The sequence below is a fragment of the Pelophylax lessonae genome (assembly GCF_965119305.1).
Source record: "Pelophylax lessonae genome assembly, chromosome: 5".
NCBI classification, from domain to species: domain Eukaryota; kingdom Metazoa; phylum Chordata; class Amphibia; order Anura; family Ranidae; genus Pelophylax; species Pelophylax lessonae.
The window spans coordinates 544,654,721-544,669,656 of record NC_138772.1 but is presented as its reverse complement, the minus strand read 5'-3'; the positions used below and the strand labels follow the sequence as shown (position 1 = coordinate 544,669,656).

The 14,936-nt window shown below is 40.2% G+C and overlaps 1 protein-coding gene across 3 annotated transcripts in view; it reads left to right on the top strand.

Annotated features, from left to right (window-relative positions):
- PLEC (plectin) overlaps positions 1–14,936 on the top strand; it is a 392,819-nt gene that overhangs the window by 51,687 nt on the left and 326,196 nt on the right. For all 3 annotated transcript variants that reach the window (XM_082257384.1, XM_082257378.1, XM_082257383.1), the window contains exon 2: positions 1,591–1,786. In XM_082257384.1, coding sequence (XP_082113510.1) covers positions 1,591–1,786 — 196 coding nt within the window. The remainder of the gene's footprint in view (positions 1–1,590; positions 1,787–14,936) is intronic.

Sequence of the window (14,936 nt, the reverse complement as noted above, 5' to 3'; positions counted from 1 at the left end):
TGCCTAGGCTGGGATGATGTCATCAGTCTGCTGCAGGTAGGAGGTAGCATTTCTTCCATCTCCCCACCCCCAGTGATCAGAATGTAACATTGTAACTTTGTCTTGGGTGGGATGATGTCACCTGTCTGATTACTGTTGGGGAGACTGAGGAAATGCTTCCTCCTGCCTGCAGCAGCCTGCAACACTGTCACTTTGCTTAGCCTGAGATGTCATCAGTCTTCTGCAGGCAGGAGGAATTATTTCCTTAGTCTCAACTCCCCCAGTGACCAGATTGCAACACTGTAACTTTTCCTAGGCTGAGATGATGTCATCATTCTGCTGCAGGCAGTAGGTAGCATCTCCTCAGTCCCCCCCAGTGATCGGACTGCAACATTGTAACTTTGCCTAGTCTGAGATGATGTCATCATTCTGCTGCAGGCAGGAGGTAGCATCTCCTCAGTCTCCCCTCCCCCAGTTATTGGGCTGCAACATTGTAACTTTGCCTAGGCTGGAATGATGTCATCAGTCTGATTACTGGTGGGGAGACTGAGGAAATGCCTCCTCCTGCCTGCAGCAGCCTGCAACACTGTCACTTTGCTTAGCCTGAGATGTCATCAGTCTGCTGCAGGCAGGAGGAAGCATTTCCTTAGTCTCAACTCCCCCAGTGACCAATTGAAACATAGTAACTTTGCCTAGGCTGAGATGATGTCATCATTCTGCTGCAGGCAGGAGAAAGCATTTCCTCAGTCTTCCCTCCCCCAGTGACCAGATTGCAATAGGCAACTTAGCAACTTTGCCTAGGCTGGGATGATGTCATCAGTCTGATTACTTGAGGGAAGACTACAGCAGCCTGCTACACTGTCACTTTGCCTAGCCTGAGATGTCATCAGTCTGCTGCAGGCAGGAGGTAGCATTTCCTCAGTCTCCCCTCCCCCCAGTGATCGGACTGCAACATTGTAACTTTGCCTAGGCTGAGATGATGTCATCATTCTGATTACTGGAGGGGAGACTGCAGCAGCCATGCTACACTGTGACTTTGCTTAGCCTGAGATGTCATCAGTCTGCTGCAGGCAGGAGGAAGCATTTCCTCAGTCTCCCAGTGATCAGACTGCAACATTGTTACACTGTAGCAAATCTCAAGGTGAGAGGCTGCAGCAGGGGGCTGATTTGTGTCATTTTCATGATTGTTTCACCCCTGAGCCCACATCTCAGTCCCGGAAGTAGCTGGTGACCCCTAGATGATGCCTAAACAAAGATGGTGCCGTTCTCTAGAGAGAAAAGCAGATGATGCCATTGTCAGGGGGAGTTATGTGATCTCTGTGAGAGGTAATAAAATACCTGGAAGTGTTACTATTGATTGTGAATGGACAGAACACGGGAAATCTGGTGATGGGTCCTCTGTATATAATAGGTAAGCTGTGTTCCTGTGGGCGGGGTTGTGTGGAGGTGTTTGCAGAGCGCTCCGCCCCGTCTCCTGCAGAGCTTTCTATGTATCGTTGTTTTATTATGATCGCTCATTTGGGAAAATTGCTGGTTGTAGGTGAGGGAAGGCAGGGAGGGACGCACACGGCGGCATCTAATGCACACCTGATGTCTCTGATCTCTCAGCAGGAGGTGATGTCCCTGGACAGGAAGGAGCGGTCCGGGATGGCTGAGGACAGTTCCAGCGCCAGCAGCGGGTCGCCCACCCCGGGGGACACCCTGCCCTGGAACCTATCCAAGAACCAGCGGGTCAAGAGGTCTTCCTCCACCTCCGGGAGCGGCACCGTGCTGGACGCGGCAGAGAGAGCGGTGATCCGGATCGCAGGTCAGAAACGCATTTCATTTCTTATGTATCGTTTGGATTCATTGTAACATATTGTGACCCGAAGCTGAACTCCAGTCCCATATTTCGGGTTCAGGTCAGACCTTCGCGGGTCGGGAAAGTATGCAGAAAATGGCGGACACGTGGCGGTGCCATCGTGTGTGTGCTGCGGTATTGCACATGTAACGTGTTACACACTGGGAAGGTGTGAATGAGCCCCAATATATCATTAATGTATTTGTTTTTCCATGAAAATTATTTCCCGTGCAGTAGAGCTCAGACTGGGAGAGGGAGAAGCAGCAACATAAGCCAATCAGTTGTGCTGCAGTGCAAAAAGCATGCTGAGAGGAGAAGAGAGCAGAGGGATGACCTCATCAGTCTTTTGCTTCTCCTTAATTTAAATTTTACTTGTTATATATTATTTTTAATTTTTATTTTATGTTTTAATGCATTTCATTTATATTTTGTTTTATTTTTTATTATTATTATTATATTTTATTTTATTTTTACTTTAGTTATTATGGTTTTATTTTTAATTTAATCTTCATTTGTATTATAGTATTATTTTTTTTATGTAATTTTTATCTTATTTTTATATTTGTTTAACTTTTTTTTTTACTTTTATTTTAAGTTTTTCCTCTCTTTTTTTACAGTTTACTTGTTATATATTATTTTTAACTTGATTTTTATTTTATGTTTTAATGCATTTAGTTTATATTTTGTTTTATTTTTTTATTATTATATTTTATTTTTACCTTTAGTTAATATTGTTTTATTTTTAATTTTCATTTGTATCAGGCCCTGTTCACATTGCCGCGATCCGACTTGGGGGGGGGGGGGCGACCTCCGAGGTCGCGGTGCGAGCAGCGCGCCGTGACCTCGGAGCGGCCGCCACAGACTTCATAACATTGAAGTCTATGGCGGTCGCCTCCGGGTCGCCCCAAAGAAGCTCCGGACCCTTTTTCTAAGTCGGAGCGACTTTTGTCGCTCCTATTAGAACGGGTCCACAGCTTCCCTATGGAAGGCGACCTACGGCGACCTGTGTGGCGACCAAATTTTTTTAGGAAATTTTTATTTTATTTTTATATTTGTTTAACTTTGTTTTTTTTTACTTTGTTTTACTTTTTTTCTCTCTTTTTTTTGTTTCTGTGAAGAAAAAAAAAAACATTAAATAACGGGGTTAAAAAAGGTAGTTTTACTGACCTAATCCTCCACTCCCTCGGCAGGTGGTGGGCGGTTCCTCAGCGTCCTCACGTCCTATGAAAGGCTAATTGATTGATTCCATTTTTTTTTCTGGTCTTGCAAACCTTTAAAAAAAAAAATTGTAAGTAGCAGCAATGCGATTATTGTGGTCATTTACAGTAACTGAGAGCAAAAGATCGGTTTACAAAGAAATCTTGAAGTTTGATTGGTATTGTGTCTTTACTGATGATGAAGATCAATATATACAATATTTTTGATTTTATATATATATATATATATATATATATATATATATATATATATATACAGGGCTTTTTTTCTCCGAGAATAGGTGCAGGTACTCCCCTCTTCTCAGTCACCCCTTGAGTCCACCCCCTACCCACCTCCGAGCGCTGTCCTTTGGTTCCACCCTCTACCCACCTCCCAGTACCCCCATTTTAGAGAATACAGAACCAAGTATCATGTTGTGGTTCTAGGTAATTTGTATAGAATTTGTTAATGATAACTAGAAAAGCAGTAAAATAGATCCCCTGAAATCAGCAGCAATAGATCCCCCCAGCAACAATAAATCTTCCCCTGCAACAATAGAAAAAACAGTAAAATAGATCCCCTGCAATCAGCAACAATAGCCCCCCAGCAACAATAAATCCTCCCCTGCACCAACCCCCCCCCCCCCCCCCCCGCAATAAATCCTCCCCTGCAACAATAGACCCCACCCATCAAAATTAGCCACTTAGCAATAAAAGTTCCCCCAAGCAACAATAAAACCTCCACTGCAACAGTAGCCTCTCCCCCCCCCACCCCCCCAAAACAAAATGCCCCAGCAACAATAGATTCCCCAGCAGCCAGCATCAATAGACCCTTTTTAGCTCACCCCACTGACCCCAGCACCTCTTTGCCGTTGCATACATTCAGACTGGAGGTGCCGGAACTGCGTTCCCGCTGAAAAAAAGCCCTATATATATATATATATATATATATATATATATATATATATACAAATTTGCCTAAAATTATGAACATTTTTGATTTTTAATTTTTTTTATTGGGAATGTTATATAGCAGAAGGAGAAAACATTTTTTATTTATTTTTTTTTTTCTTCAGAATTGTCGCTCTTTTTTTGTTTATAGCGCAAAAAATAAAAATCGCACAGGTGATCAAATACCACCAAAAGAAAGCTCAATTTGTGGGAAAAAAAAGGACATCGATTTTATTTGGGTACAGCGTCGCACGACCGTGCATTTTTCTGTTAAATTAGTGCAGTGTCGAATTGCACAAAAATGGCCTAGTCATTAAGGGGGCGATTCCTTCCAGTCCAGAACTGGTTAACTTTTTTCTACTCCACCCAAAACTGAATGAAAACTTTTTTTTTTTTTTTTTTGTCTTACAAACCCTTTAAAAAAAAAATTGTAAGTAGCAGCAATGTGATTATTGTGGTCATTTACAGTAACTGAGAGCAAAAGATCGGTTTACAAAGAAATCTTGAAGTTTGATTGGTATTGTGTCTTTACTGATGATGAAGATCAATATATACTGTATATGTTGAGAAATAGATAAGCCACATTTTATATCCTATACATATATCCTAAACATGTATTATAAATAAATGCAAAATATATATATATATATATATATGTGTGTCATTTTTTTTATATTTCCAATATTTTTGATTTTTTGAATATATATATATATATATATATATATATATATATATATAAATGTGTAGCAGAATACAAATTTGCCTAAAATAATGAACATTTTTAATTTTTTTTATTGGGAATACTGTATATATTGAGAAATGGATAAGCCACATTTTATATCCTATACATATATCCTGAAAATGTATTATAAATAAATGCTATATATATATATATATATATGTGTATATATATATATATATATATATATATATAATGTCATTTTTTTATATTTCAAATATTTTTGAATTTTTGAGTTATATATATATATATATATATATATATATATATATATATATATATATATATATATATATATATACTGTATGTAGCAGAATAAAAAAAAAAAGACATTATATACGTAATTTTTTTTTCAATATTTCCAATATTTTTTGATTTCTTTTTTTTTACATATATATAGATCCAATAGATAGATAGATAGATAGATAGATAGATAGATATATCCAAAACTGGTTTAGAGGCACTCGTAGATCTTGCAGAGGAGGAAGATCAAAAACAGCCGTGGTTTTTATTGTCAATGTTTCCATGAAGACTTGTCTTGAGAAAGATGGACTGAGCTTCATTGAAACATTGACAATAAAAACCACGGCTGTTTTTGATCTTCCTCCTCTGCAAGATCCAGGATTTCCTCTAAACCGGTTTTGGATTTATATAGATTTCTTTGTGGGTGAGCACCTGGGCATTTACTGTAACCATAGAGTGCCGGGACAACCCATTAAACTATATATATATATATATATATATATATATTTAACCGCTTCTGGATCGAAAGATTTGCCCCTTAATAACCAGGCCATTTTTTGTGATTCGGCACTGCGTTCCTTTAACTGGCAATTGCGCGGTTGTGCGACTCTGTACCCCAATAAAATTGATGTCCTTTTTTCCACACAAATAGCGCTTTCTTTTGGTGGTATTTGATCACCTGTGCGATTTTTTTATTTTTTGCGCTATAAACAAAAAAAGAGCGACAATTCTGAAAAAAAAAAAAAAAAGCACTATTATTGACATTCTGCTATATAACATTCCCAATGAAAAAAAAAATAAAATAAAATCTATTTTTTTTCATCATTTTAGGCCAATTTGTATTCTGCTACATATTTTTGGTAAAAAAAAAATCCCAATAAGCGTATTTTGATTGGTTTGCGCAAAAGTTATCGCGTCTACTAACTACGGAAAAGATTTATGTCATTTTTATTTATTTACCTATTTTTACTAGTAATGGCGGCGATCTGCGATTTTTAGCGCGACTGCGACATTGCGGCGGACAGATCGGACGCCTAACTGACATTTTTGACACTTTTTGGGGTACCAGTGACATTACTACAGTAATCAGTGCTATAAATATGCATTGTTACTGTAATAATGACACTGGCAGAGAAGGGGTTAAGTAAAAAACAAAACCTCCTGCGCTTAAGTGCTGTCTGATGGAGTAGAAAGAGGTGCACTACAAACTCAGATGTAAAGAGAGCTGTTTGGTCTTGCTGCCCCCTTCAGGATCAAGGGTATCCAGAACCACTGGTAGAGAAGACAAAAAAAAAGAAAAAAGAGGGGCGCACCGACCTAGTGCATTACCATAAAAACTTTTATTAAAATATTAAAAGGTGTACAATATACTCACAAGACTGGTGTGGTACAACACACATCAAGAATAGCATATACAGTCTCCAAGGTAGCCAGGTCCCAATAGTGGCAAATGGGCATACAGATAGTCGCATGGGGCTGCTGTGGCTAGGCTGACGCGTTTCAGGGGCGAGCCCCCTTCCTCAGAGCCAGAAAAGATGCATCTTTTCTGGCTCTGAGGAAGGGGGCTCGCCCCTGAAACGCGTCAGCCTAGCCACAGCAGCCCCATGCGACTATCTGTATGCCCATTTGCCACTATTGGGACCTGGCTACCTTGGAGACTGTATATGCTATTCTTGATGTGTGTTGTACCACACCAGTCTTGTGAGTATATTGTACACCTTTTAATATTTTAATAAAAGTTTTTATGGTAATGCACTAGGTCGGTGCGCCCCTCTTTTTTCTTTTTTTTTGTCTTCTCTACCAGAGAAGGGGTTAACTCAGGGGCGATCAAAGGGTTAAGTGTGTCCCTAGGGGGTCGGACAGGGACTGGGTGCTTTAAATTTTTTTTTTTTTTTTCCTACTCATTTTGTTTTATTATTTTTTTATACTGTCCCTTTAAAAAAAAATCTGATTGCTATTATTGCTGTCACAAGTAATATAAACATCCCTTGTGACAGGAATATGCAGTGACAGGTACTCTTTATGGAAGGATCGGGGGTCTAAAAGACCCCAAACCCCTCCTCTGCACTTTAATGTATTCAAAATGCCAAAATCTGCGTTTTTGAATACTGTCATTATTTTTTAAATCAGCGCCACTGGCAGCCGAGTAAGCCGGAAGTGATGCTGTGATGTCGCTTCTGGGTTACGACATCGGATACCCAATCTAAGCCGAATCCGGCTTAGTTCGGGACTCAAACCGGCTGGCAGATGTGCCAGCTGGTAACTCGGGTCTCCCAGTGGGACGGGAGACCCGGGCAGAGACGCGGAAGAGGGTCGGAGAACGTCCCCCTCCCGCTCCTTATGATAATGGCCCAGCAGTTGCAGCAAGGTCCATAAAGACACGGATGAGCGAGTTTGGGGTTGAGGAACTTGATTGGTCTGCACCTCACCCCGATAGAACACCTTTGAGATGAATTAGAGCAGAGACTATGAACCAAGCCTTCTCATCCAACATCAGTGCCTGACCTCACAAATGCCCTTCTGGAAGAACGGTCAAACATTCCCATAGACACACTCCTAAACCTTGTGGACAGCCTTCCCAGAAGAGTTGAAGCTGTTATAGCTGCAAAGGGTGGGCCAATCCAATATTGAACCCTACGGACTAAGACTGGGATACCATTAAAGTTCATGTAAAGGCAGGCGTCCCAATACTTTTAGTTATTTAGTGTATCTTTATTATAGATTCATTAAAGCCACTCACCTTTTAAATACATTTTGTACAAGATATAAAAACTGAACATCGGCAAACCTCTTCCTCACCGTCTTCCGGGTAACGGAGACACCGGAAGTGACGTCACATGCCCCGCCCGATGCGTTGCGTCACGTGACAATTTGCCCATAGGTGATTGGTGGTGGAAAGAGAAGATGTCTGTTTTGGATGGTCACCACAGCGCCGTTTTTTTTGTTTATAAATCTGGATTTCTTTTCCTTTTTTTTTTGCTTTAGGGCTAATTTTGTGAATATTCACTACAACACTATTTATTTATTTTATGTGACGGTACTCACCGTCCCTGGGAGTGAAAGACAGATACTTAATGGTTTGGATTGCTTCAAGTGGGACCTTAATATTTGTCAGCAATATCTCTCAAGAAATATGAAGATTTAATCCCACTTTACACTGTGAGGCCTATAGCCTGTTGCCATGAAGTCTGACTCCTAAATAATCATAGCAATACGTAGATGTGTATTCCATGTACTTCAATGTAGGAGACGGACAGACTGCCATTGGCAGTCTTGTCCTATTGTCTATCTATTGAGGTAGAATGTGAATTGTGTTAACTCTGCCTGTCCCATTGTTAAATGTTAATGACCTCACATTGTTCTGTCCAGGTGGCTAGATAATTCAGGTTAATTCTGTTTCTGTATACAATTCTGTTTCTGTACATGGAATGTGTATTCAATGTACTTCAATGTAGGAGACGGACAGACTGTCATTGGCAGTCTTGTCCTATTGTCTATCTATTGAGGTGAAATGTGGATTGTGTGAAATCTGCCTGTTCCATTGTTAAATGTTAATGAGCCTACATGGTTCTGTCCAGATGGCTAGATAATTAGTTCAGGTTAATTCTGTTTCTGTATACAATTTCATCTGCATGTGATAATGTAATCAGGCAACCCCTGACCTGTGTGTGATAATCTGATCAGGAGGGGGAGGTCCATGCTGTATATAAATTCTGTGTGACTGTTCAATAAGCTGAGATTCCAGTACAAGCTAAGTTGTTGGCTAGCTTTGTATGGGTGCGGCTGGGATTTGATATCTATGTTCATGAATGCAAGGAAGCCATATACTGACGGAAGCCCACAGCGTGGGTCGGCGGTTCCGTTACATTTTAAATGTGGACTTTTTTGGGACTTTCACTGTCAACAAATTAGATGTGATTTGGCACGGCTTGATTATACCAAAGAGGATTTTATTTTCTCTGCGCTTTGTTTTCACTCACTTATTTATTAGTCAAATTGCTGATTTATTTATTTGCTTGAATCAGTCCAAGAGGTGTATTATTCACTAATTATTTTGAAACAGCGCGCCATTTATGTTAAATTATTGGTGAGTATCATAGGAAACTCCAATATATAGTGCCATCTAGTGGCCAAATGGGTTATTTTCTAGTTTAAATTGATAGATAACATTCCACCGGCAGAGGAAATAGCCTTATAATGTTGGTTTTTGCCCCCGCTTCACACAGAACAAATGTACATGTACTTTCAATGGATGATAAATGTCCATGGAATGATATCCCTGTCATGAATTCCCCTTGAGACAGGACATGACCGGTTCTCTTTACCAATGATGTCACCTCTAATTCCAACCCCCCCCCCCCCTCCCCTTCCTTTCCATTCCTCTGTGTGATTTGAGGGAATTGTGTCCTCGCCTTTCCTGGCTTCTGTTTTTTATCATTTCTCCGGAGATCCGCCACTAATGAAAAGGAGCGATCCCGCCAGAGATTGTCAGCAATCAGCTAATGAAGTCTCTTCCATCCCTGTATGGCCGATTCTTCCACCCTGCGCTGTTACAGCTGCTCACATTTCTATGGATATGGTGTATGTGTGTGTGTGTATATATATGTATGTATGTGTGTATGTGTGTGTGTGTGTATATATATATATATATATATATATATATATATATATATAATATGGTGTGTGTCTGTATGTATATGTGTGTGTGTGTGTGTATGTATGTGTGTATATATATATATATATATATATATATATATATATATATATATATATATATATATATATATATATATGTGTGTGTGTGTGTGTAAATGCAATATTTGTGAAAAGTATTGGGACGCCTGCCTTTACACGATTGGTGGCAATTGATATTCTACAATCACTGAAGGAGAACTGTTTGTATGGCTCCCAGCAACCAATGAGATTTCAGCAGTCACCCCACTTTACTGTACATGGCTGCATAACACTATATTGCCAAAAGTATTGGGACGCCTGCCTTTACACACACATGAACTTTAATGGCATCCCAGTCTTAGTCCGTAGGGTTCAATATTGAGTTGGTCCACCCTTTGCAGCTATAACAGCTTCAACTCTTCTGGGAAGGCTGTCCACAAGGTTTAGGAGTGTGTCTATGGGAGTGTTTGACCATTCTTCCTAGAAGCTGATGATGAGAAGGCCTGGCTCGCAGTCTCCGCTCGTATTCATCCCAAAGGCGTTCTATCAGGGTGAGGTCAGAACTCTGTGCAGGCCCGTCAAGTTCCTCCACCCTATCCGATGGCCAAAATGCAGAATATATTTATATATATATATATATATATATATATATATATATATATATATAAAACTATACCTTATTTTGGCCACTAGATGGAGCTGTAAACATAGGAATTATTCTATTATAGAAAATACAGAGGAAATTTGTCCAGACAACAAAAAATGTGTGTGACATTCCTCCAACAAATGTTTTTTATTCGACTCCATGAAGCAAAAATATCTTTAGTGAAAGTCTCTTATATAGTTGTGTTCTCTCTAGAAGTTGTGCTCAGAAGTTGTCTCCCAGATTATCAGAACTCACGTGTAACGAATTGGAAACACGCTTAGTCGTTTTTTTTTACCTTCCCATCACAGAAAAGTGAAAAAACTAAATTTATAAATCTCACTTCTTAAATGAAAATTCCAAATTCTCAGTCAATAAAAAATTAGAAAATAATGAGGCCAAAAAGGCACCAGGGTAGGTAAAATGAACCTCTAGGGATGCAGCAAAATATCGTCCGGCGAGAATTATTGGCCAAAATAGAAAATAGGATTATCAGTGCAGATATCCATCTATATTAATGATATTAATCAAAAAGTCCAAAATAATACAATTATATATATATATAGATATAGATATAGATATATAATATAAATAAAATATACATACATATATATACATATTTTTTTTTTTTTTTATAAACTGTCCATTTCAGTTATCTGCAAAGTGCATCCTGAATTTTTGATACTGGAATTTTAATTTCTGTGCACCACTATCAAGAGCTAAGCCAAATACATCATTAGGGGTGGAGCTATTCATCCCATGAAACTGCATTTATTCTGTGTGAATGAGGGCAAAATCTAATGTTATCAGATTTTTTTTTTTATCCAGGACTAATGTTATAATTTATACAGAGTGAATCAGGAAAATACCACATTATGGCCACAAGATGGAGCTGATGATGATCGAAAATAAAATTTCCTCTGATCGTCATCTCCATCTAGAGGGCATATTGGGGTATTTTCTTGATTCTTTCTGTTCTGTAAGAAGGAAGGACATTGGATTAGTTTGTATTTATAGGTCAGATACATTTATTGCATTGCAGAAGTCACACTACCATGTAGCAGTAATGTGTGCTGCAGCTCAGAAATGTGCCTGACATGCCATGCTGCATTGCAGTGCCGTTCATTCCGAATTTTGTATATTCAGTGTGTGCTTGCACGGTGTACGTTCGATGTGTATTTGTACAGTGTACCTTCTATATATTTTTACAGCATACTTTCGATGTTTGTGTACAGCGTACCTTCGATGTGTGTGTGTACAGTGTACGTTTGATGTGTATGTACAGTGTATGTTCGATGTGCTTGTATAGTGTACCTTCCATGTGCTTGTACAGTGCACGCTCGGTGTGTATGTACAGTGTACCTTCAATGTGCGTGTGCAGCGCAGTTTGATGTGTGTATGTACCTTTGATGTGCTTTTACAGTGCACGTTCGATGTGTATGTACAGTGTACCTTCTAATGTGCTTGTACAGTGTCTGTTTAATGTGTGTACAGTGCACGTTCGATGTGCTTGTACAGCGTACTTTCAATGTGTGTGTACAGCGTACCTTCGATGTGCGTGTACAGTGCACGTTTGATGTGTGTATACAGCGTATGTTCGATGAGTGTGTGTATAGTGTACGTTCGATGTTCTTGTACAGCGTACTTTCGATGTGTGTGTGTGTGTGTGTGTACAGTGTAGTTTGATATGTGTGTATGTACCTTTGATGTGCTTGTACAGTGCACGTTCGATGTGTATGTACAGTGCACCTTCTAATGTGCTTGTACAGTGTCTGTTTTGTGTGCTTGTACAGTGTATGTTCGATGTGTATGTACAGTGTATGTTCGATGTGTATGTACAATGTATGTTCGATGTGTATGTACAGCGCATGTTCGATGTGTATGTACAACTTATGTTCGATGTGCTTGATACAGTGTTCATTCGATGTGTGCTCTGGGTGTTATCAGTGACACACACTTCCTGTGCTTTCTCGGAGGATGACCCCCCCCCCAGTCATTTCCTGGCAGCAATATTATTTGTCCTCCAATCCCGGCTCTTATATTCCCCTGGAAGATCTCAGTCTGGTCTGCTGATCCTCCGGAGGAATTGGGGGAATTTCCATGCCGTGTTCTTCCCGCACTCTCCAGTAGGTGGCAGCCTTGTGTCCACTTTATACTCAAACATTGTAGCCAGTGGGGGTCATTCACACTGATCCTCTCCGGTCACATGACCCGCACCTGCCGCCAGACGATATATTGTATCTTTATTATCACATCTTATGTTATCACATCTTAGGTTACAATGTATCAATGGATCTTTTTTTTTTTTTCTTATTTCTGATTAGTGGAGAGTGACAACCAATCAGTGTTTTCTTCTGTCTCCTTGGGGAGATTTCCCTTTACTTCCTGTCCTGTGCATTCAACAGGAAGTGGGAGGATCTTTCTGATGTGGGAGGGGCTATACACAACCCATTAGGGTAAGTGATATTTCCGGTGATAGTTTGGCGGTTACCAGGTTGGGAGGTATAATGGGGGGGTTTCCAGTATGCATTGCTGGCCAGTATGGGACCGCCCCCTTTACCCTGTAAGATACATCATTGGTGGAACTGAGGGGTACAAAGAGCCTGAGGGGAAGGGAGGGGGATTTCTAATATAAGGGGGACCTTTAGGGGTTGTACCCAGTATAACCAATCATCAATCCCCCATCAATAAACTGATAAACATTCCCTTAGACCCCTTTACTACTTTACAAAAACTAGAGGACCCCTATACTGGCTCACAAAAACTGCCTTGAGGCAGAGGTTTCTAGAGGACCCCTATACTGGTTTATAAAAACTGCTTTGAGGCAGAGTTAACTAGAGGACCCCTATACTAGTTTACTAAAACTGCCTTGAGGCAGAGGTATCTAGAGGACCCCTATACTGGTTCACAAAAACTGCTTTGAGGCAGAGGTATCTAGAGGACCCCTATACTGGTTCACAAAAACTGCTTTGAGGCAGAGGTATCTAGAGGACCCCTATACTGGTTCACAAAAACTGCTTTGAGGCAGAGGTATCTAGAGGACCCCTATACTGGTTTAGAGGTATCTAGAGGACCCCTATACTGGTTTACAAAAACTGCCTTGAGGCAAAGGTAACTAGAGGACCCCTATACTGGTTCACAAAAACTGCTTTGAGGCAGAGGTATCTAGAGGACCCCTATACTGGTTTAGAGGTATCTAGAGGACCCCTATACTGGTTTACAAAAACTGCCTTGAGGCAGAGGTAACTAGAGGACCCCTATACTGGTTTACAAAAACTGCCTTGAGGCAGAGGTATCTAGAGGACCCCTATACTGGCTGCCTTGAGGCAGAGGTATCTAGAGGACCCCTATACTGGCTGCCTTGAGGCATAGGCAACTAGAGGACCCCTATACTGGCTGCCTTGAGGCATAGGCAACTAGAGGACCCCTATACTGGCACATAAAAGCTGCCTTGAGGCAGAGGCAACTAGAGGACCCTTATACTGGTTTACTAAAACTGCCTTGAGGCAGAGGTAACTAGAGGACCCCTATACTGGCTGCCTTGAGGCAGAGGCAACTAGAGGACCCCTATACTGGCTCACAAAAGCTGCCTTGAGGCAGAGGCAACTAAAGGACCCCTATACTGGCTGCCTTGAGGCAAAGGTATCTAGAGGACCCCTATAGTGGTTCACAAAAACTGCCTTGAGGCAGAGGTATCTAGAGGACCCCTATACTGGTTTAGAGGTATCTAGAGGACCCCTATACTGGTTTAGAGGTATCTAGAGGACCCCTATACTGGTTTAGAGGTATCTAGAGGACCCCTATACTGGTTTAGAGGTATCTAGAGGAACCCTAAACTGGTTTACAAAAACTGCCTTGAGGCAGAGGCAACTAGAGGACCCCTATACTGGTTCAAAATAACTGCCTTGAGGCAAAGGTATCTAGAGGACCCCTATAGTGGTTCACAAAAACTGCCTTGAGGCAGAGGTATCTATTGGACCCCTATACTGGTTTAGAGGTATCTATTGGACCCCTATACTGGTTTAGAGGTATCTAGAGGACCCCTATACTGGTTTAGAGGTATCTATAGGACCCCTATACTGGTTTACAAAAACTGCCTTGAGGCAGAGGTAACTAGAGGACCCCTATAGCAATATGTCTAGACAAAGTCAGGTAGGTCAAAACACTGTGCAGAAAAAATCATCCTAACAATAATAGAATCTCAATACATCATCACATTACATAATGAGTATATGTAAACATAAATAAATAAATACAAAGGTGCCGAACGTGCAATTAGTGTTGTGATGTAATAAAAGGGGTTTGTAAAAAAAAAATGAAGAAGTGTAGAATATATCATGACAAAATGTGCACAGTAATAAGTGCCCCTACTTAAAAAGTCAAATATACTAAATAAATAATATTCTGGTGAATATGGACAAAGGTGACACAAAGTGCAATATGAGGTGGTTTGGTAAAATATTATATGAATAGGTGAAAAATAATTCCATTCAGTGGTGGATAAGTTATCACAAATAATAAATGGTTAATAGCAAATCAATTAATAAAGTGACTGGTGGTACAACAAAACCCAGTGTATATGTAACTACATATAAAAATTGAAGTAATCAAACCTATTGGTTATAGGTATAAGATAACGGAATAAGTGACTGGGGTGATTAAATATATAAT